The sequence below is a fragment of the Stenella coeruleoalba genome (assembly GCF_951394435.1).
Source record: "Stenella coeruleoalba genome assembly, chromosome: 3".
In the NCBI taxonomy this organism is placed as follows: Eukaryota; Metazoa; Chordata; class Mammalia; order Artiodactyla; family Delphinidae; genus Stenella; species Stenella coeruleoalba.
Genome location: NC_137148.1, coordinates 33,608,749 through 33,633,343, shown reverse-complemented (window position 1 = coordinate 33,633,343; position 24,595 = coordinate 33,608,749). Strand labels below are relative to the sequence as shown.

Sequence of the window (24,595 nt, the reverse complement as noted above, 5' to 3'; positions counted from 1 at the left end):
AGAATCACAGGGAATGGAGCCACCAGTTCTGTCTGGTATATCAAGGAAGTTCTGACAGATAAGTTCAATCTTCAGCTGGGTTTCAAAGAAGGAGTAGTACTTTGCCAAACCAATAGTGGTGGGAAGCATTTCAGGAAAGTGGGAACAGAATATGGAAATGCAAAGAATTTTCCTAAACATGCAAAAGAAATTGTTTTACATGTTTAGGAAGATTCTACCAACTTCATGTTTCTGGAGCAAAGAAATACAAATAAGTTTGCAGCAAATACTGCTGAAGAAAAAAAACTAGACTGTGATCTATATGCAACAGTAAGACCCTTTTCATTATATTCTATTGGCAATGGTGAAAAGTAATTTTATGACTTTAACAAAGTAATGAAAAACCACAGTCACATCAGCATATTAAATTTTCTTATAGTAGTTCTCCCTTTTTGAAGTTACCTTATATGCTTATTTAGTTGTTTATATTTAGTTGTCTTTCTTCTGTAGAAATGTAAGCTCCAGGAATGTAGGGACTTTGTCTAGACAGACTTTTGTCCTGTGCCTTCAGCTCTTAGACCAATTTGTGGCACTTCCCAGGCCCTCAGTAAATATTTATTGAATATTTATAAGGCTGCTCTGTTTTGCTATATTATGGCTAAATAGGTTTTTGTGGATTAACTACCATATATTGCATTGTACTATAGGAATATATATTTCAAACTCCAGATTAGAACACAGTATTCTGAGAACATATTTTATTTCATATCCCAACCACAAAGGACCTTTGGGAATAGAATTTTCCTATCTGTATGAGAATATGACACTTGAAAATTATTGTTCTTTTCTGAGTCTTATTCCTTTCCCTATAACCTATGATGGTAAGGATTAAGTAATAAAATACGGAACAGCTTTGAACTTGGAATGAGTAATAATCCTTAGAATGGTAGAGAAGTAGGGATGCTCCTGGAGGAATCGCTAAAGAAGGAGAGAGGGAGAAGGGAGCACCTTCTACTTCCTGGGATGCATTCTTTTGCCTCCTTGTGATTTTCTTCATTTTTGCCCTCAAGATTCTCTTATTTAGTTTTATTTAGCACCGAGAGAGTTTTCTGAACACATTGACTATGCATGATCCAAGTGTGTTAATGTCAGCCTTCCTCCAAAGGAGGCATAGTTCTTGAGCATCAGAGTCTCCTGTTGTCCATTTTATTTCGTTAGTAAGAAACTATAACTGCTCTTAGAAAAATTTGGTTTGCAGTGGAATGGTTTTTAAATTCTGAAGTTCTGCCTTGTAGTATTCATGATTCTTTGTAACAGAAGACTAGTTTACTTTTCTACGCAAGCCCTAAGTAATGTTGGTGCCTTATAGAGACAGTATAGTAAGTCTAGTGGTTACGAGTGGGGATTTTGAAGTTATTTTAACTCCGTTCAGATCCTAGTTTTATCATTTATATCTGTATAAACTTGGGGCACATTCTTAACCTTTCAAGGGTCAATTTCTAGTTTCCTTATATTAAAATGGTGACACTTACCTCATAGACTATTGGGGTATTAAAGAGCAAGTCCATGTAAAAGAGCTTATTAGCATGCACTCAGTAAATATACTTTAGGTAATTTATTTTAAGATTTTATATGTGATTGGTAGATTTCATGCAGTATTAAAGGTTTTTTTTTTATAAGTTATTTTGTTCAAACAGCTTTTTCTTGAATTAATTCTAACTAGGATATATCTTCTCAAGAATCACAATGTGGGTCCCAGCTTTGATATGTTGGCTTTTAAGGTTTCAACCACTAGATGGTGATATTTGATTGTGTAGCTAAGTGGTTTCATTTTTTTCTTGTGAGTATTAGTGTGTATGTGTGTGAAGCTAGAATATAATTAGAATTTACCATGAATTTTGTTCCTTGTCTAGAAAAGCATACTTACCAAAGTGAACCTGAGGTGACCTGGCTGTGTGAAACACATTCTGTTGAGTGCCAACCTGAATATATTTAATGACTGTGATCTTGCCTCTTATTCTTTGGAAGAGAATAGATGCAGTCAGTGTAGAATGCCTTTATTTTCTCACCACCACATCTCCTAATCTGAGTGCATCTGCATCCACGCCATCTGCGTTCACTGTGTTGTAATGAAGTGCCCCTTCTTTTTTCAAAGGCCCACCCCTCCCCTTGTGCACTAGACTTCATCTCTCTTGCCCTTTCAGGAATATTGTTCCTAAAACCCCCTTTCATTTTGATGTCATCTGTTGTCTTCTCTCTCCCTCTCTCTTTTTTTACTGAATTATAACTGATGTACAATATTATATAAGTTACAGGTGTACAGTATAGTGATTCACAAGTTTTGAAGGTTATACTCCATTTGTTATTATAAAATAATGGCTGTAGTCCCTGTGTTGTATACATAATAGTTTGTACCTTCTATTCCCCTACCCCTTATTGCCCGCCCCGCCCCCCCGGCTCCCTCTCACTGGTACACAAACATACCCTGATACCATCCATTTGAAAACATTCCCTTGACTCCACACACCCTACCATTTCTTTGCTCCCCCTTCACAACAAACTCCATTTCTTTTTCTTTTTTTTTTTTTGCGGTACACGGGCCTCTCACTGCTGTGGCCTCTCCCGTTGCGGAGCACAGGCTCCGGAAACGCAGGCTCAGCGGCCATGGCCCATGGGCCCAGCTGCTCCGCGGCATGTGGGATCCTCCCGGACCAGGGCACGAACCCGTGTCCCCCGCATCGGCAGGCAGACTCCCAACTGCCGCGCCACCAGGGAAGCCCCCAAACTCCATTTCTTGATGAATCATCCTCTCAGTCCATTCCAGTCAAGTTGCTGTCCCCACTAATCCACTTCTAAAGGTTGTTGATGACCTCCATGTTGTCAAATCCCGTCTTCATGTCTTGGTTCTCATTTAGTGTGCCTCTTGGTATTCAGCACAGCTGAGCACTCCCTTCTTAACTATATTGCCCTGTAATCTGCAACACCACACTCTCATGAGTTTCCTTTTGTCTCAGTGTCCACTGCTTGTTAATCTTCTTTGCTTGCTGTTTTCTTTTGCTCATTTTCATTTTCTTTGCTCATTTTCATTTCATTTTCTAAATATTAGTGAGCCACTTTTAACATCAAAAGCCAGGAGTCATCTCTGCTGGTTTATGTACCATTCCAGAGCTAATCAGCCCCACTCACCTCCAAAACCCTGCCCTTGAGACAGCTCATGGTATTCTTTTTTTTAATGTGTTTTTAAAATTGAAGTGTAGTTGATTTACAATGTTGTGTTAGTTTCAGGAATACAGCAAAGTTATTCAGTTTATATATATATATATTTTTTCAGATTATTTTTCATTATAGGTTCTTACAAATATTCTTATTACCATAAAGTCCTGGCAGCTGCTGCTGTCAGCACAGACCAGAGAGCCCCTATGTACGGTGCTAACTGATAATGAAAGACCATCACACCTTGACACTGGCCAGGTTGGACCTATAGGTGCTTTAGAGGCACTGGGTCACACACCCAGAAGTGTGAGTGGGTTAAAGCCTTGTGGGGCTGACTTTGATCTAGGGGAGACAGGATATGGGAGGGAGGCTGCAGATAAATTCTTTTTCCTCCTTTCCCCACTGGACTGTTTCCAATACAAAGAGGTTTCATACTGTCTCTGAAGAAGTTCTACAATATTAACAATCATCTGTGTTTGTTTTGAAGCTGTTGTCAGCTTAACATATGCCTTATATTTATTCTCGCTCCTTCCTGCCTCACTTTTCTTTCTTTTTTTTTTCTCCCTTGGATCCTATGCCCCACACAGCGGTAGCCTATAAGCTTAGGCCTCAGGCTTTATTTCCCAGGTAACCCAAGCTAAGATTTCATCCTGGATTCCTTTCTTTTTTTCACTCCTCATATCCAATCCAAGTTGAGGTGATTTTACTTTTTAATATATTCCAAATCACTTTTATCCTCCCTTCTGTTTTCATGGCTGTCATCCTAGTCTAATCTACCAGCAGCTCTTACCTAGATTTCTCTGGTAGTCTCCTAACTAACAGGCCTCCCTGTGCTCATTCTTATACCCCTACAGTTCATTCTCCTCCCCCGGGCCTGACTGATCTTTTCAAAATGTAAAGCAACTCATGTCTCTGTGTTGCATGGAAACTTTATGGATTCATCACTCATACAGTGAAATCCACACTCACAACTACGGGCTACTAGTTTCACGATCATGGCTTTGGACTACCTCTCTGGCCTCGCAATCCCCTTCCTCCTTCTTTTATAGCCATGCTCGTTTTCTTTTCTTGCCTCAAAAAATGGGGTGTTTGATCCTGCCTTGGGCTCTTCCTTTGTCTGGAATGAACTTCTCCAGGTTTTCCATTGGCTGGCTGCTTTTTGTCATTCAGCTCTCAGCTCAGATGCCTTCCCAGAGAGACCTTTTCTGACCATGCATTCGCCCCATCACATCCGTCCATGTGTTTTTCATCATGGCACTTAACCACGTTTTAACTTCCGTTTGTTGCCTTTCTGTGCCTTCTTCACACACATATACAGTCTAGAATGTAAGCTCTAGAAGAGTAGTAGGGTCCTTTTATATCTTATTGAATGCTGCATCCTCAGTACCTAGAATACTACCTAACCCAGAGTAGTATTCTGCTCTGGTGCTCAATAAACGTTTATTAAGTGAATAAGCTGGTAACTGTATAGCTCATTAAACTTAATGCTACAGTAAATTACAAACATAATTGGGAGCAAAGTAGCTAAACACCTTGATATTTCTATCTGGTAGTAAGCGTGCTGACTTATTTGGCTTAATCACCAGCTGTTCTTTCTTTTTTTTTTTAATTTATTAAAAAAATTTTTTAACATCTTTATTGGAGTATAATTGCTTTACAATGGTGTGTTAGTTTCTGCTTTATAACAAAGCGAATCAGCAGCTATACATATACATATATCCCCATATCTCCTCCCTCTTGCATCTCCCTCCCACCCTCCCTATTCCACCCCTCTAGGTGGTCACAAAGTCAGCTCAGTGCTTTGTGACCAGCTGTTCTTTACCTCAATGTAGGGTATTATCTCACCCCACCCTTGGGCAGTCCCTGGAACTATTCACTCTGCTTCCTTCTTTGGGCTAGTTTGGTTGCATACTGTTAAGGTTGTCTTTAAATTGGCTGAATCAGACTTTGGTCACTTATTAACCACAGTGACTTTAAACCAAGTTTTTATCTTTTAATGTTTCCTATCCAGCAGCTGCAGTAGGGCTATGCCTGTTCGGTCTGTTCCAAACCAAATTTGAATTAAGAGATATGCTGTGGAGCTTACGAGAGACCATTGATTTATTAGGTGCCAAGTTTACTGTGATCCAAAAGTGGAGGAACTAGATGGTGCTACCTTTTATTTGTAGGCCAGGAGAAGTAAATCAAAGAGGAAATGAGAAATGAGGGAGGGGAGGGAATTCACCAAGCCGACAGTAGTGAAGTAAATGCCCAGCAGTTCTTGCTTCTCTTTAGCCAGTGGAAAGCAGCTCACTTGTTCCTTTAAACCTTTGTATGCCTTGGTGAACAAAGCACGTTTCATTTGGCAGTGTCTCTGCTAACAGCAGTGGCTATGTTTTCAAAACCAAAACAGTGCAACAGGAAGAGGACATTTTTCTTTTTGCCTCAGATCTGTGTATTTGCACAGGTTTGCACATGTGTGTTTGTACGTGTGGGCATGTTTGCATGCCTGCCTAATGAAAAGAGAAAACAGAACTAGGGATGGTCAGTGTCATCTTGAACTTCTTGGTTTATTTTGTACTTTGGGACAACTTAAACTTAGGTGCATAAGCAGCTTTGTGGCAGTGGGTGGATGAGCCGGCCTGATTCTCAGGAATAATGCTCTTGGCATCTTGGGCAGGACAGTGTCTTGTGCAGGATTGCCTTTTGCCTTGCAGGATGTTAACATCCCTGACCCCCTGCCGCTAGTGCCTCCAAGTCTTTGACAACTGAAATGTCCTCTATAAATTGCCATACATGCCCTCCATGGGGTGATAACTGCCCCTGGTTGAGTTAGGCAGAAAATAGGACTGAAAGAAAAAAGGGCATTTGACAAATGTGGCAGTTTAACAGTGGTTGGCCCAAGTAGAGTAGGTGTTGGCAAACCTTAGTCTATTTTTATAAATAAAGTTTTACTGGGACACAAACATGGCCTTTTGTTTGCGGCTGATTTTGTGCTACAACAGAATTGAGTAGTTGTGTCAGAGACAATATGGCCCACAAAGCCTAAAATATTCACTGTATGGACTATTACTATGCTGACCTTGGCTTTAGGCCCTTCCTCAAAAGCCACAACGATGCCTGAAACCTTAGACACCCCAGGGTCTTAAGGTACCTATAATTCTAATCTCTTGATTCTTTCTACCCACGTTGCTATTCCCCTGGTCTTGGGAATTTCTTGTAATATCTGTACGTGGAATGGTGAGATGAAACAAAGTAAGAATTAAGGTGTTTGCTACTTTTGTCTTAGGGTATAATTTGTTTTTACGTCTTTCCATCTTTTTTTTTTTTTTATGTATTGTAAGCATGCTAGCTTCTGTCCTCTTTTCATGTCTTCCATGCTTCTCTCTGCTGCTTTCCAAGACTTCTCTTGGAGAAGGTAGGACAAATGAGATAGGTAGAATCTGTGATATTAGCACCTTCTATGTGCCCGGTCATGTTCTGGGTATTGTAGAGAATACAAGCAAATCCACCCTTTGGTCCCTGAACTCATTAGTAAAGAGAAGATAGAAATACATGGAAGAATTAGAGAAAAATTAAACGAAAACAATATTGGGGTAGTTAGAGAAAGCATTGGTCAGGTAGTTATAAGAGCTAGCTTCAAATCCTGGTTTGTGTAGGCTTAGTACCATGTGCCTTTGGACTAGTCCTGTAGTTGCTCTCTACTTTTGTTTCTTCCATCAGTAAAATGAAAACAAGTAATGCCAATCTTATAGGACTTTTTGTGAGCACTAAGTGAATTAACTTTTTACGAAAATAATTATATGTTAAGTAATTGTATGGAAAGTGCTTTGTAAAACATAGATTACTTTAGAAATATAAGTGTGACTGTGTGGTCAGTTAAGTGGTACTCATGGTCTTCATGGGAAAAGGGGATTTTCACTTGGTCTTAGAGGAGAGAGAGCCTTTGACTAGGTGAGAAGCGGGGGAACAGGAACCTAAATGTGCACATGTTTGTTCACTGAGGAACCCACACGAACAAAGGAGTGATGTGTAGATTGAGACGGGGCAAAGATGCAGCTAAGTGAAGCAAAGGAGTGGTGAGGAGAAGAAAGACTGGACAGATAGGCTAAGACTGGGAGACATAGACTTGCTACTGTTGAATCCTGTGGAATTTACTACTATGCTATTAATTAGAAAATTATGAGTATAAAGATTATTATGAAGCAACAATTGAATTTTCCAGAGAAAGAAGGTAGAACATAACATACTTCCAAAGTTTTTCATGTTGTGTCTATAATAACATTTGGAAATATTATTTAGAGACCAGCTTATAATCACCTGTAATATGCCTAAGAAGTACAAACACGTTTTTTTAGGTGACACAGTTAATGCTTTTAGAGGTAATACCATTAATACTTAGTGGATAATAGCACCAGGGAACTAAATTTCTTTAATATTGTATATACATTTTGTTAAAAACATTATAGATGATAGCTATAAATAATCAAAATTGGGTATTAAATTATAGTAAGCATTGTTGAGTGTCATATACGTTTTTTTCTCCATTATCTATTACGTATGAAACCTTTTCTAATGTTTTTCTGAGGCGTACCCTACATGGTCATGTAGATTTTGTACTTTAGCAAGTTGCTGGATTTAATTGCTAATCCTTTATTTAGGATTTTTACATTTATCTTATGGACTAAAAATTCTTCAGTGATCACTAGGATTAATTCTCATTTCTCAAATAATGTATCTTTCTTAGGACGAAAGTGTGCTTTATTTTTATTGCTAGATTCTCCACATATGCTGCAATGCATTAGGACTCTTAAGACTACACTTCTAATTGTGGAATTTCAAATTTTGGATTAGGCAGTGGCGGCTATTTTCCAGTCAGGGCCCCTCCCATACTGTCCCAGTTCGTCCTGTGTTAGCTGATACAGCTGCATATACTTTGGGGAGCAAAGTACCTATTGCACTGTCTACATAGAGCTTTTAGTTTAAATAAGCACAGAGATAAATATAAAGTTTCAAACAGTTTTACAAAGATAAGTAACCGGGTACCATGAGCCAGAGTGATTTAGATAAGGGGTCACAGAAGGCTTCTCCAAGGAAGCAAGAAGACAAATGATTGAGTTCATCCAGGCGAAGGGAGTTCTACTTATTGTTTTGCCTTTATTGTGATTTTATATTTATCATTAAAATAAGGGAACTACTGATTTATTTGTAAATGTTTTTATTTAATCCAAATTATACTAGAATTAATTTCTGGTGAATTTTATTTTGTGACATGTATGTGTATGCTAAACGAATAAGTAATATAGGTGGTAAAATATTTCAGATGATTTTTGTATCTAAAGTAAAAATTGGGATATTAAAATGATGACTTTTTAGAAATTTTTCAGAAAATTCTCATTGCCTAGTGTAGCAAGGAGTAGAACAGGGTAATTGCTTTCAATACAGTAACAACTAAGAAACGTTCTGTACTAGTTAGACGTTGGCATTGTTGTTTCAATTTGCTTTGGAAAATGACCTTTATTCAGTGTGTGTGCACTTCCATGTAATTTCAGAGGACCTTCCTACTGTTTCCAGAGTGAATTGATCTGCCTTAAATTGTTTGTTCTTGTCTATAATAAATTAGAAACTTTTAAAAACATGTTTGTTCTTTTGTGTAAGTAAATTGTTTAAATTATTACTGAAAGTAGACTTTATGACTTAACCTAATCCTGCGTCCACATAATTTCAATAAGTGATAGTGACTAAAATTCAGAGCAGTTTTAAAATAAAGTATATTTATATCGTGTCTCTTGCTATTGCCTAGTAAAAACATACTGGGACTCCAGTCTGAGCATCATTTCAATACTTCTTCCCGTTTCACATCCCCTTTCCTTCAATATGACTGTCTTGAGAGAGTATGCAATTAGGTAGTATATTTTTTTCTTTCATTGTTTTTGCTTCTTTTTTCTTCCTTTCTGAGCCTAACTGAAGTTGCGAGAAGTTAAGTTCCTTATGATGAATGATCATTATATGGTACTGCACATTATTTTCTCCTTGCTTTCTTCAGAATGTTATTCTAAATTCTAGACAGAAAAACTCAAAGTAATTTATGGAGGATTTTTTTTTTTTTTTTGGTTTAATTCAGGGAATTGACCGTTGTCTAAAACTTGGAACCTGATCTACCTACATTGGAAATCGCATGATTTTCAGTCAAATCTCAACAGATTTCAACATCATTATAATTTCTCTATGAAAGCTCCCACAAAATCAAGGAACCAAACTAAACTTTAATTTCAAATATTATATACTGAACTTACAATAACAAAATCTAAACTAAGCCAGAAAAGTTATTTCTGTCGTTAAACATTTTGGGGAAACAATGATTATAAATATTAGAAAACACAATATAAAATAAGGTGAAAACTTTAATGTTCTTTTTTAAAATTCTTAAAAAGATTTATTTATTTATTTATTTATTTATATTTATTTATTTTTGGCTGCGTCAGGTCTTAGTTGCAGCATGCGGGATCTTCGTTGAGGCATGCAGCATCTTTCGTTGCGGTGTGGGGGCTTTTCATTGTGGTGCTTCTCTGTAGTTGTGGTGTGTGGGCTCCAGGGTGCCTGGGCTCTGTAATTGTGACATGCAGGTTCCAGGGCGTGTGCGCTCTGTAGTTTGCGGCACGTGGGCTCTAATTGAGGGGTGCAAGCTCAGTAGTTGTGGCATGTGGGCTTAGTTGCCCTGCAGCATGTGGAATCCTAGTTCCCTGACCAGGGATCGAACCTGCGTCCCCTGCATTGTAAGGCGGATTCTTTAACACTGGACCACTAGGGAAGTCCCCTTTAATGTTCCTGACGATATAGTTTTTAGTAAGGAAATAAAATGATGAATCATATATTAGCTGCTGATTTACTGAAATGTAGCTGTATAGGAATAGCTTTTAAATTTGTTTTGGTATTCCCACATGAGCACATAAAATTGTATGATAGAAGTCTATCATGATATTAGTGGAAAGTGGTGATCAATATGTTTAGTTACAATTTATTTGACATTGACAAAAATGCTCTAACATTTGTTCTTAAATACAGTCAGTCCTCATTCATGGATTTTGGATTTGTGAGTTCACTTACTCAGTACAATGTATTTGCAACACCAAAATCAGTACTCATGATGCTTTCCCATCTGAGTTCCCAGCTGAGTCAAACAAGGCAATGCTCCCTCTGCCTTTGTGTTTTACCTCTCATACTGAAAGCAAGCGTACTGTCTGTGGTCTAGTTAGTGTTATGTTTTCCCCTTTTTTTTTGCCTTTTCTTGATGATTTTGCTGTTTAAAAAGGCCCCCAAGTTGGGGGGGGGGCTTTTTAAACAGCAAAAAAAGTAGTGCAGAAGTACTGTCTAGTGTTGTTAAGCCCAAGAAGGCTGTGATGTGCCATATGGAGAAAATACGTGTGTTAGGTAAGCTTCATCCAGGCCTGAGTTACAGCTCCGCTGGCCACGAGTTTAGTGTTAGTGAATCAGCAATGTACATTAAAGATGTCTTTAAACAGAAATGGACATAAAACGGGGTTACATGTTAATCAGTTGATAAAAATGTGACGAGAGGCTTGCTGGAACTTAACCTTAGAACCAATGATTCAGTATTCATTAATTCAATCTTTATGGTGACTTTATAGAACAAAGCTACTGGGAATGGGAATCAGTTATATCTAGAATAAAGATTTTGAGTTTAGCAGTGTTTTCATGTATGCAACTTTTCTTTTGTCAAGAATTTAAATAATCAGGACAAGTAATTAAAATTTACTTTAAAGCTGCATAAAATCTAGCAGTGTGATTCGGCAGAGATAAAATTATGTTCAACATCATTTGTCATTTGTTGTTTCATACTCTTCTCCCCTCACTCAAATTAACTTAGTATATTAATGTCTTGTATCTATTTTTACTCACTGAACATTTATTTAGTGCTTTTGTTAGGCATTGATGCCACAAAGAAAATATTAGATAAACATCTTTTGGGGGACAACACAAAGAGGGAAGCTGTTTTGATATGGAGTAAAGAGTACAGTTTTAGAGAGTTCCTTGGATGATATAAAAGGAGGGCGTTTAACTAAATGGGGGAATGAAAGAATTAAAGCGTGTTTTACAAGATTTTTTGGAGGAGATAGCATCAGAACAGTCATAAAAGGTAAATGGAAATTAGCTGAAGAAGGGGCAGAACAATGTTCCAGTCGTAGGAATCTGCATGTGCAAAGCCAAGAAGAGGCCAGAGAAAATCTCTCCCTTTGGAGTATCAAAAATAGTTCAGGGGCTTCCCTGGTGGCGCAGTGGTTGAGAGTCCGCCTGCCGATGCAGGGGACACGGGTTCGTGCCCCGGTCCGGGAAGATCCCACGTGCCGCGGAGCGGCTGGCCCCGTGAGCCATGGCCGCTGAGTCTGCACGTCCGGGGCCTGTGCTCCGCAACGGGAGAGGCCACAGCAGTGAGAGGCCCGCATACCGCAAAACAAAAAAACCCCAAAAAAACAGTAGAACTGGAAGAAGCATAATGCACAACGTCAGTGAAAGGAGCGTCTAGAGGAGAAAGGGGATTTGGAGCCGAGACGTGTCTATTGGATGTCTAGTGAAATTTAAGAGGCCTGAACTTGAGTGTGTTGAAGGTAACCGGAGCTATTGAAATATTTTTATCAGTAGGTGAACTCATCAAAACTATGTTTTGGAAATATTTTTCTGAGATAGAGTAGAAAATGGATTGGAGTCAGGCAAGACTGATCTCAGGAAGACTGGTTTATTGAATTTTTGACCATCCTGGAAGGCTGAGGACCTACACTAGTAGCAGTGACAGTGGATTAAAGGAATTGAATTAGAGAATTGAAGACTAATGTGACCTAGAGCAGGGAAAAGTATAGTCAAGAATGAATGGCTTCAGGATTTTCTTAATGCCTCGGTGGTGCAGTTCTTTAAGTCAGGGATATACGGGTAGAGTAAATTTGGAGTAGGAGATGATGGTGAGTTCAGTTTAAACACATTGTGTCTGAGATATGTCAATCACCTCTTTATTTTTTTTTAATAAATTTATTTATTTTTGGCTGTGTTGGGTCTTCGTCTCTGCGTGCGGGCTTTCTCTAGTTGTGGCGAGCGGGGGCTGCTCTTCGTTGTGGCTCAGGCTTCTCATTGCGGTGGCTTCTCTTGTTGCAGAGCACTGGCTCTAGGTGCACAGGTTTCAGTAGTTGTGGCACGTGGGCTCAGTAGTTGTGGCTCACGGGCTTTAGAGCACAGGCTCAGTAGTTGTGGCGCACGGGCTTAGTTGCTCCGTGGCATGTGGGATCTTCCCGGACCAGGGCTCGAACCCAGGTCCCCTGCATTGGCAGGTGGATTCTTAACCGCTGTTCCACCAGGGAAGTCCCTGTAAATCACCTCGTGATCTTATATTCTTATATGCGTAATCTTCTCATTTCTCTATTTGCTATTCACAGAAAAACCTCCCAAGTGAGTCATTCATTGTCCCTACTTTTTTACTTCCACTTCACTATTCAGTCTGGCTTCCATTCCAACAATACTGTTTTGGTCAGTGTCACCAATGACCTGCATGACATTAGAGCTTTCTGAAGTATTCAGTACAACTCATCACTCTCTCCATGACAGCCTTCTCTCTTGGTTTCTATAAAATCACACACACTCCTGAATTTTCTCCTTCCATTCTTTCTCTGCTTCTCAGTCATCTTTGCTGGTCCTTCCTTCTTTGCTTGATCTCCACATTTTGAAGACTTCAGCCCTGGTATCTTTTCTCTTTCTTATCTACTCTCTTCTTAAGTGATCTTTCCCAGATCCATGGTTTGTTTAATTTATTCTTAAAATTTTTACTGAAAAGAAAAATGCAATGAAATATACTCATGATTTTTAAAAAGCAAACGCAGTAATAACAAAGGATACACAGTGAAGAGTCTTACCCTTACTCCTGTCCCCTAGCCTATTATTTCACTTTCCCAGAGGCAGCCACAGTTACCAGTTTCTTGATATCCTGCCAAGATAATCTTTATATTTATAAGCATGTATGTCTATAGATCTTTTAAAACATCATTAATGGTAGCATTCTAAATATAATATATATATATACCATTCTCTCCCTTGTCTTTTTAACTTAATACATCTTAGAGATCTTTTTTTTTTTTTTTTTTTTGGTGGCTGTGTTGGGTCTTCGTTGCTGCACATGGGCTTTCTCTAGCTGTGGCGAGCGGGGGCTACTCTTTGTTGCCGTGCACGGGCTTCTCATTGCGGTGGCTTCTCTTGTTGCAGAGCACGGGCTCTAGGCACGCAGGCTTCAGTAGTTGCAGCACGCAGGTTCAGTAGTTGTGGCACATGGGCCCTGGAGTGCGTGGGCTTCAGTAGTTGCAGTGCGTGGGCTCAGTAGTTGGGGCACGCGGGCTCTAGGGTGCGTGGGCTTCAGTAGTTGTGGCGGACGGGCTGTAGAGTGCAGGCTCAGTAGTTGTGGTGCACGGGCTTAGTTGCTCCGCGGCACGTGGGATCTTCCCGGACCAGGGATCAAACCTGTGTCCCCTGCATTGGCAGGCAGATTCTCAACCACTGTGCCATAGGGAAAGTCCTTTTTTTTTTTTTTTTTTTTAATGGCTGTGTCGTAGGTCTCTTACTATCCAGACTCTTAACTATCTGAAATCAGGAACCAGAAAGATTTGGATATGAAGGGATACTTGTATTTCATTATATGATGTTCTAAAATATATTTAACCTTACCTCTTTTGAAAAAGAACGTTTTCATCTTTAATTTTTACAAATGATATAGTGGGTATCCTTTCAAAGATATAAGTGTGCACACATACAGTTTAGTCCAAGAAAGATTTATAGAAATGGAATTGCTAGATCAAACTGGATGTGCATTTAAAAAAACATAGTTTACTTTTTTTCCCTTTTTGTTTTTGAGTATATTGTTATCAAGCAGCAAACTTGGCTTTTAGTGATTGTGTGCATGTGTGTATGTAGAAAGATAGGGGACATGCTTATAACTTTCCATTAAAAACTGTTTTCTAACTTTTTATTGTGAACATTTTGAAACATACAAAAGAGTTGAAAATTACAGTGAGCATCTGTTTACCCACCACCTAGATTCAGCATTGTTATCTTGCCATATTTGCTTTCTCTGTATATGTTTTATGAACCATTTGATACTAAGTTGCAGACATCATGAAAGCTTATCCCTGAAAACTTCTATATGAATTTTCTATCAATAAGGACATTTCCAAAATAACCATAATATAACTAGCATGTAAGACAACAATAATTTCCTAATATTTGTTAGTATCTCATACGTATTTAGTTTTGCAGTTGTCCATAAAATGTTTTTTATAGCTGATTTTTTGGCTGAAGATCCAATCAAGACTCATACGTCGTTACTGGTTGTTAGGTGTTTTTAGTCTCTTTCAATTTAGAGCTGGGTCTGAGACTATATACAGTTAGTGGATCAAACTTTGTATGCCATCTGTTTTTCTAAATAAAGTTTTGTTGGCACACAGCACCACTCATTTGTGTTGTCTGTGGTTGCTTTCACACTGGAGCAGCAGAGTCAGGTAGTTGGAACAGAGACTGTCTTGTCTCCAAAGCCTAAAGTATTTACGATTTGGCCCTTTACAGAAAAAAGTTTGTGGACCCTTATTTAGAACATTAGAACAATTCTCTCACCTTTAAAAGTTTTTCCCATGGCATTGACTTTTTGAATTAACTAGGCAAATTGCTTAGTAGACTGGCTCACACTCTGGATTTGCCTGATTTTTTCCCTCTGGATCATTTAATTTTTTTTCTCTCCATCTCTTGTATTTTATGTAAACTGGAAGTTAAGTCAGGCAGCTTCAATTGAAGTTCAATTTTTTTTTTGCTAGAATATTCATGGTGTTGTTTACTTTCTGTTGCATCACATCATGATATATATAATATCTGGGTGTCCCTTTAGTGATGCTAAGGTCAGTTACAGCATTCAGGGGAATATCAGCCTTATCTTCCATTGTACAGTTCTGCATCAATCTTTTCCCTAATGGTTTTAGCATCCACTGATGGTCATCATTTAGATCCATCTAGATCCATTATTTCATAAGTGATGATTTTTAAAATTCTAATATTTCTTCTGCATTTATTAGCTGTTTTCTTCCCCTGTTAAGAACTTTCCTTCATCAGCATTTGTTTAGAGGTTTATTTTTATGTTTAAGTTGTTGAAGGAAAAAAGTTTTTTGTCCCTTACAAAGGTTTTGAAAGTAGGGTTCCTGTACATGTCCTCTTATTGTTTACAGTAGTTTAAAAGTAGTTGTTCACGTCCGGAGCCTGTGCTCCGCAACGGGAGAGGCCACAGCAGTGAGAGGCCCGCGTACCGCAAAAAAAAAAAAAAAAAGTAGTTGTTCATTTGAAGCAGAGCTTTTAAGTGTATGTTTGTGTGTACGTGCATGCACCTGCGTACTAGATTGAGGAGAGAACATATGAGAGGCTGCTGCTGTATTTGTTTTTCACTATAAGGATTTCCCCTTTTTTCTATAAGGCCAAAATTTTAAAATTATAATTCTAATTGTTAAACACCTAGACTAGTTTCAGAGGATTAAACAACCTGAATATGATTTGTATTTTAGATATAATCTTCTTATACTTAAAAAGTACTAGTGTCATTTGAATTCTTGATTAGTTTAGAGATTGCTAATTCTGATAACTAAACTAACCTGGAACTGTCCCTTGTACGTCTGGCATATTAATAGAAAATCTGAAGGGGAGTTGTATAGACGAGTAAATATAATACTTATTTTTCCCTCAGTGGCTTTTTTTCTTAATTAAAAGAAATCAATGTGAGTGATATCTTGAGTTATACAACCTTCCTTCTAAGGTGACCTCATTTCCAGTCAGTTTTACATCAAATATAATACGTGTATTCTGTTTGACCTCCAAAATACATTTTTTCTTCTTTAATAATTATTATTCGTGGCACACTTTCTTCCAAAAGAGAATTGTAATGGCCAAAGTGTAACTTTTTTCCAGATTTATTGAGATATAATTGATATATAACACTGTGTAAGTTTAAGGTTTACAAGGTGATGATTTGAACATGTATATATTTCAGAATGATTCCCACAATAAGGTTAGTTAACACATCCATCACCTCATAAAATTACTTTGTTTGTATTTGGTGAGAACACTTAAGATCTACTCTCTTAGCAACTTCCAAGTATGTGATACAGTACTGTTAACTAGAGTCACCACACCATGCTGTGCATTGTGTCTCTAGAACTTATTCATCTTATAACTGGAAGTTTGTACCAAAGTGTTACTTTTAATATCTAACAAGGGAGGATCCATTTGGAACGGTAGTAATCAGTCTTTAAGTATTATGCTGTAGAGGGAAGAATTTGATGATTTCAGGACTTGAGAAGACGTTTTGTATGTGTGTTATATACGTTATATTAAAATATACTGGAAGGGTATACAATAAAATGTTAAGTATATTAACTATGGTTATGATCTTTGGGTGGTGAAATTGTGTCTTTAATTTCTGTATGTGTGTGTATGTGTGTGTGCGCGTGCACACACGTGCGCACATACCCACGCCCACTTTCCTCTGTTTTCTGGTTCTTCTCTATTTGTATACCCAGGGAAAAATTTTTTATATCAAAACAGGTATCATTTACTCAGGTAAAGAATATAAGGAAGACCTGATTTAAGAATATTTTTTGTTCAAAAAAATACTGAATACCAATATAAGCCACCAGTGCAATTTATAGTTGCCAGCACAGATATGCTGTCTTAGCTGCCTTAAAAGATGTACATGTGCAGATCAAGGAAGGAAGAGGTCCATTGGAATCTGCAGGCCCTGTCTTCCTCCTCCTTCCCTTTTCCTCCTCTCTGCAAGCTGTGGTTTTTATCCCTGTTTAAGAGTCTGCCAGTAAAGTTCAGACTTTCTCTTTCCTTCTCTGTGTGTTTTTTTTTTTTGCTAAGTGCAATACCAGGTGAAGTCCTTGTATCTTTTCTCTCCATCCTTTTTTAGAGGGACTTTTGGCTTAAAGGAAGCTGCTCTATCTAAAGGGGCTGGGAAAGGAAAGACTAAGAATGGGCTCCTTTAGGCATTAGTATATGAATCCAAGCAGCGTGACCTGATAGGTGGTGATGCTACAGAAGGAGCTAGTTAATTAATTCTGTAGAGTTGATGGTATTTTAATAGAATAATTGGAATTCATAAATAAAGAATTTTAATGGTACCTGAAAAGATACTTAAATGTCTTACTTTGAAGTGCATTTGGTGGGTCTAAGCTAACACTGACATGACAATTATTTAAAAATAATTGTGAGCCTCAGGTTCCCATTCAGGGTAACTAGAAAGTAACAGTGGGACACAGTGGTTTAGCCAGCGTGTGTATACCACGTGCTAAGCACAGTTTGTGTGGAGAATTGTGTGCCAGCCACTCAGGCCTGTGCAGGCCAGGCTAGTGGGTATAGCCTGACTCTGCACAGAAGTGCCAGGGCCCGTGGAAAGCAGAGCAATGCATGGAGCACTGCAAAGGGATCTCTGAGTGAGACGGAAGGAGGAGCATTGAAGGACAGCGGCCAGTGAGACGGCATGTCTCCACTATTACTTCCCACTTGGGGGACCCTGGCTCTACACAGGTGCTTGAGTTTGGCAAAATCCTTGATAGAGAAGTAATTTTCACTTGGTGAAGCTCTTAAAGATTTGATTTGTGTCCTAAGAATAGGTCTGTTGCAGGCAGAGACGGGAAAACACACAGCATCATGGTAGCACATCATAAAAATGAGGTGAATAATGGTCTCTCTGTCTTCAGATCATTGGTAGTTCCTAAAATTCGAGTAGTCTTTCACCCAGAGTTAAACAGTCTTCAAGCAAATACCTCCTCGGGGCTCAGCGGGGACCCCTGTTAGGGAAGAAGATATTAACAGTGGTTCTGATAATCATTTCTGTGTATTCAGATGTGGTTTGTCTAGAAACAAAGACTGCCAGCCATTGTGGGGTGAATCTTCAGCTTACTGTTATATTGATACCTTAGCCTGCTGCTACAGAATAACAGTAGCCATTGCTACAACCCATGTGGCAGTTAAGGCAGGTTTTCTGTAACAGTGCACTTGTGTGCTGTCCACCTTCACCCCTGCTGCTAGCCATGGAGTTGGCAGTGTGGCAAAATTATTCTAAGATAGCTGCCGCCCTTTTGCCGTGTGCCATGGTGGCACAGGACCCTGGAAATGGTATTGCCATTTGTATTATTTACTAGTAAAGGAGTGCTGTAGCAAGGTGGAAGCAGAGATAGAGAATGTACTTTTTTATGGTTTTCAGCTTTGTATTTTCTACCAGATTCTGCCTTTATTTCTTTAGTTTTCTGCTCCCTGCTTAAATAATAATCAGTGCAGGTGAGCCCACATTTTGGTTGTTATGTTTGGTTTGGATCTTCACATAGAAGGTAGGAAATTATACACTAGAATACATAGAGGAAAGGAAGGGTAGCAAGAAGAGATTTAAGAGAAGACAGTACATGGTAGGGCTTAATATCCCAATAGAGATCTTATCAGTGGTTCTGAACTCTGGTTTTTATTACCATAACTTGGGGAACTTTAAAAAAATACAGATGCCTGGGCCCTACTCCAAGAATTTGTTTTCATTGATCTGAGACAGGGACCAGCATATATGTGTGTGTGTATGCGTGTGTGTGTGTGCACGCACGTGTATTTTTTTCCCCACACAAACCTCCCTAGATCATCTCTATGTAGCCAGGAATAAAAACTGGTGGATTATATATTTTCTGTTTAGCTCTAGAAAAGAGAATGAGTAGCATTGAGGGGAAGGTACAGGATAGAAAGTTTCAGCTCATTATAATGAAGAATATTCTAGTAATTTGAACTTTGTCCTCCTAGAAATAATCAGGTATACATGAGTTAACTGCTTGGGAAGGACGCTGTGAAGGTGACTGCTTTGGATGATATGCAGGACTTAGTCATTCCTTAATTTTATTAAAAAAAAAAAGTGCTACTGAGCTTCTGCAGATTTGGCATGGAGTATGCTAAGATCAGTTTGGGGCGTATTCAGTTTGAGGTGTCTATAGGGAATCTAGGTAGAGATGTTAGCTCAGAAGAGAGTTGTGACTGGGAGAACATCAGTGAAAAGATGATAGTGGAAATCACTGTCTTCATACTGTTTTTCGTTCATGTGACCCATATCTTATAAGCTTACCATTTATTGATAGTGATAACTAAGACATGGTCCCTGTGTTCTTGGAGCTTATAGACAAAAAATCTTAAAACTGAAGAATCTTTACAGAATGACCTGGCAACATCTTAAATTGTCATCTCTGTCAGCTAGATTGCTGCAGTAGAGCCAAGGGTTGTAATTAAATTATAAGTTCTTGAGAGAAATCCTTTGTAATACATCTGAAATGAATGACAGCACATGCAGACATTGAGGTTGGTGAAAAAAAGAAATTCTGGTGGTGATTTCTTAGGCCAGAAAATAAAATCTTGAAAAATTTCAGAAATCTTTTTTATTTAGGTTTTGCTTTTTTCTCTTTTGCTGTCCTTTCCCTTCATGTCTTAAATTTTCCTGCTTTTGTAACATCACCATTATCAGTTCTTGAATAGAGATATTTCTTGGTAAACAATTATTCCTTATTTTCTGATTTTTAAATTTGGTCATGTACTCTCAAAGACATACTGAAAATATAATATTAATGTAACTTTAACAACCATAGATACCGAGAGGCGATTCAGAAGTGGGATGAAGCACTACAGTTAACCCCAAATGATGCTACCCTGTATGAGATGAAATCACAGGTAATAATTATGAAGAATTTCCCTTTCATTGTGAAATTGCACTCACTATGTCTGGTGAGCGGTGATGAACCAAAAGAGCATTTCCTCCCATTTTCTTTCTTTTTTTTTGTAAATTTATTTATTTAATTTATTTACTTTTGGCTGCATTGGGTCTTCATTGCTTTGCACGGGCTTCCTCTAGTTGCGGCGAGCGGGGCTACTCTTCGTTGCAGTGCATAGGCTTCTCATTGCAGTGGCTTTTCTTGTAGCGGAGCACAGGCTCTAGGTGTGCGGGCTTCAGTAGTTGTGGCTCTCGGGTTCTAGAGCGCAGGCTCAGTAGTTGCGGCAAAAAACTAAGTTGGGCTTAGTTGCTCAGCGGCATGTGGGATCTTCCCGGACCAGGGCTCAAATCCATGTCCCCTGCGCAGGCGGATTCTTAACTACTGCGCCACCAGGGAAGCCCCATTTTCTTTTTTTTAAAATATAGTTTATTTGGGAAAAACATATGTCACCATATTATTTATGGCTCTTCCTCATGCATCAAATTAGAAGTTTGTTTAAAACACTTCACAATGAAGCTAACTTTCATTTCAACCTAACTGCTTAAGATATGAGCAGATGGATGTCTTTTAAAAAGTCACTGGTGATCTCTTAAACGAATGAAATGTGTTAGCTTTCCTTGGAAATTAATTGTAGTGGACTTAGCAATAACTCAGTCTCTTCAGAATGAGGATGGATTGGATTCTAGATGATGCTATTTCTCTAATAATGGCCTAGTCCATAGCAAAAGGTCAGAATAGACTCAATTTATTAATATTATAAAAATAACATTTGTACTTAAAAATACAGTTTTAATACTTTGTGAGAAATTTCATAAAGAAAACGTCTGAGCACTTGTATTAGATTATCCAAAAGATGTTTAAAATCTCAAACAGAGAATTAACCATACTTCTGGCAGGGAGTGGTTGCAGTTCAGCCTTGATCCACACACCTAGCATATCTTGCAGATGATGATCCCAAACATAGGGCACATCCTTTTTCAGCTTTGATGGTAGTTTATCCAGGAAAAACCCAAATAAATTATTTCCACTGAATGGAGTGCTGTGAAGACCTTCATTTGGATAAGTCTTTAATTTTTAATCTTAAATATGTATGTATTAAAGATAGGATTTGTGGCAAGCTATATGAAATGAGTTGTTTTATTTGGAACCTGATAATGATGGTGTCACAAATCTTGTGAAATGCAGATGGGCAAAATATTATAGATAAAAGCCAGCCCTTTCCCATAAATTGAGGTAGAGGGTTCTGGAACTCCCTGATTTTTCTGATGTGTGTGATTTGAAGAACCCAGTTGTGGGGAGGCTGGTGGAGTGTTTAAATGATTTTTATAGCAGAAAGATGTTCACTAGGGATAGGATGGGTAGTTGAACAAATTTAAATTTACCTTGTTTGACGGCAGGACCTGGAGTTCCCTAAAAAAAACACATTGTAAGTAGAATAAATAGAAGGGGAATTGGGGTTCAAATAGCTGTGAGCCACCATGGCCAGAATATGACCACCTGGTTTTGATCAGATGGACAGTAGGTTTCATCAGTTGAAAAGGGAATGCTTTATATTTTTCATAGTTATTTCAGGAGTAGGAAGAATATAATTTCTAACCCTGAAGAGCAGAGAAGGGGGTCAAACCCACTAAAATGTTACATTTTCCAGACTAAAAATATATTTTTAAAAATGAAAAGAGTTGTTTACATACAATTATCCATTTTTTCTTTTTGGCTAGTATTTAGTTTGCTAATTTATGAATATTACTGATGGGTTTTGTTTCTTCTTTTTTGGCTATAGGTCCTAATGTCTCTTCATGAAACGTTCCCAGCAGTTCATGCTGCAGAAATGGCTGTCCAGAGAAATCCACATTCATGGGAATCTTGGCAAACTTTGGGACGTGCTCAGCTTGGATTAGGAGAGATAGTCTTGGTAAGTAAGTCAGATTATTACAGTGATCACATTTTATTTTGACATGCTTTTCATCAGCTGAACCAAAAAGTAAATAGTCATTTATCATGTGTACACAAAAAGTAAATAACAAATAACCTTTTAAAGGTATTAACCCATAAACACAGATGAGTTACTACCAAACATCTTTTTCCATTACAGATATCAATTATATCAGGATCAGAATATTTTTCAGGTATTTGACATCCTGGGAATTAAAAAAATATTAACATGAAATGTAGGCATTTGGTAAACCTTATTTAAATATAAAACAACTTCTAGGTTAGTTGCTTGCATCATTAAATTTACCACATTATAAAGTGGTATTAGTATCACCATGGAGACAAAAACCACTAAAAGATTATGTTGAGGAAGGAAGAAAGTGAAATACGGGAGAGTAATGGTGATAAATATTCAGACTGAAAAATTGCTAAGCTTAGTGAGGGGAGAAATTGGGAAGGGTAGAAGCTTATGAAAATGAAATACTCATTGTGTAAAGTTTACTCTAAACTGGTACTTGGTGCATTTCTCACCTTGTCTGGACTATACCTTGTAGGTAGGCTTGGTAGGTCAGAGTTGGCTGTGAGCATTGTCCTGTTTTTGTTTTTCTTTTGACTGAACTATATATACCTGACAGCTAATTTCCTAAAAGACTTCTGTAAATCTAATATAGTGGTGCCACATTTGCTCTTTGTCATCAAAAATTAAGATTTTTCATGCTTTTATTAGCTTTTTACAGTTAAAAACAAAACAAGCAAAAAAATACCAAAGAAGTTTCTTTAAAGGCTAAAATTATTGGTAAATCCTGAATTTAACATTACTAATAATGGCTTTAGTCAGTTGTAGATAACTTAGATTTTTCTGGTACTCTTGTAAATATATCATTATTTCTAATTAAGAAGATATTTGTCAAATTCTCAAAAATCATAAGGAATTTTGATGAGAAAAGGATTGCTTAAAGTAAAATAACTTAAAACTGATAATCTGAAATAAAATTCACAGTGATGGAAACAAGTTAAACCAAAGGTTGTTTTCTTTCCTTGCCATTTAACATAGTCATCTTTCCTCTTTTTTATCTGAAGACTTAAGTCATATCAGAGTTGCAAAAAGAAACTCAAGGAATTTAGTTTTCTAACAGGTTAACAGCAAAACAAAAGTCTATTCTATGATACTTTCTACCCATTTCTCCTTTATTAAAAACTTACAGATCATTATCTGTTTTGCTTATAAGTACCTATGGTAATGGGAAAAACCTCTAGGACATAATGTTTAGCAAAGATTGTCCTATAAAGAAAGAAAATAAACTGCAGGTGAGACAACAGAGATACTTTGAATAAACCAATAAAAGTAAAATTATTCAATTTTTTAAAATTGTTATTTTTTCTGCTTGATACATTTCTTTCCATTTATGTTGTGAAATTCTTGGAATTAAAAGTGTTTTTCCCCCATTTAATACAGTTTTAGGGTTCTACTTGAAAAAAATCTAAATTTGTAATTTTTATGTAAACTTCAGCTGTTCTTTTGAAATACTAGAATGGTTAAAAAAATAACTTTACTCATTGTCATAATGAAGGGAATACTGTAAAAAATATATTGAAAACAAGCTAAAATTTCTAACATCTCACAGTTCTTTCTACATATACATATGGACAAAAACATAAGAAAATACATAGGTAAATAGAACAGGCAGTAAATTAAAAGTCAATAGTTGTATATACATCTATGAGTATTTAGATTTTTATGCGGAGCTGGGTGTGTATGTTGGAAAATGTTCATAGGCTTAGTTTGTTTTTCATTTTCTAATTCTTCGAGGTATAAAGTTAGGTTTTTTCCCTTGAGATCTTTTCTTTTTTTAACATAGGCATTTATCATTATAAACTTCCACTTAGTTTTGCTTTTGCTGTATCCTATAGTATCAGGATGTTACATTTTAATTTTCGTCTCAAGATATGTTTTAATTTCTCTTTTGATTTCTTCTTTGACTCACTGGTTGTTCAAGAGTGTGCTGTTTTATTTCCATGTATCTGTAAGTTTTTCCAGTTTCATTCTGCTGTTGATTTCTAGTTTTATTCCATTGTAGTCAGAAAAGATACTTGGTATGTCTTCTTAAATTTAAGACTTGTTTTGTGACCTAAGATGTGATCTATCCTGGAAATGTTCTGTGTGTTCTTGAGAATAATGTGTATTTTGCTGCTGTTGTATGAATCATTCTATATATATCTGTTAGGTCCCTTTGGTCTATAGTGTTGTTCAAATCTTCTGTTTCCTTATTGATCTTCTGTCTGAATGTTCTATCCATTATTGAAAGTGGGGTGTTGAATCCACTACTAATACTTTATTGCTGTCTATTTCTCCCTTCAGTTCTGTCAGTGTTTATATACTTAAATGTTCTGATGTTGGGTGCATATATATTTATAATCATTATATTTTTCTGGTGAATTGACACTTTTATCATTATATAACGTCCTTCTTTGTCTCCTGTGACACTCAAGATGTGTTATCATTATTATGATCTAAACTCTTGGCTTCAAAGATATGCATTCCTGGTACCTTTCTGATCATGGGATAGCCCAGGAAATCGCCAGATTTATATATTTGCTGATCTGCAGAAGCTGAACAATGCATTTACCTTGTTTTGAGCCATAATATCAGTACCTCTGTTTTAATAGACTTT

General features: G+C 37.5%; 1 protein-coding gene across 2 annotated transcripts in view; it reads left to right on the top strand.

The window, feature by feature from the left end:
- The window catches only part of TTC33 (tetratricopeptide repeat domain 33), a 33,598-nt gene that overhangs the window by 5,170 nt on the left and 3,833 nt on the right, over positions 1 to 24,595 (top strand). For both annotated transcript variants that reach the window (XM_079918546.1, XM_079918547.1), the window contains exons 3-4: positions 19,869 to 19,950; positions 21,772 to 21,903. In XM_079918546.1, the coding sequence (XP_079774672.1) occupies positions 19,869 to 19,950; positions 21,772 to 21,903 (214 nt within the window). The remainder of the gene's footprint in view (positions 1 to 19,868; positions 19,951 to 21,771; positions 21,904 to 24,595) is intronic.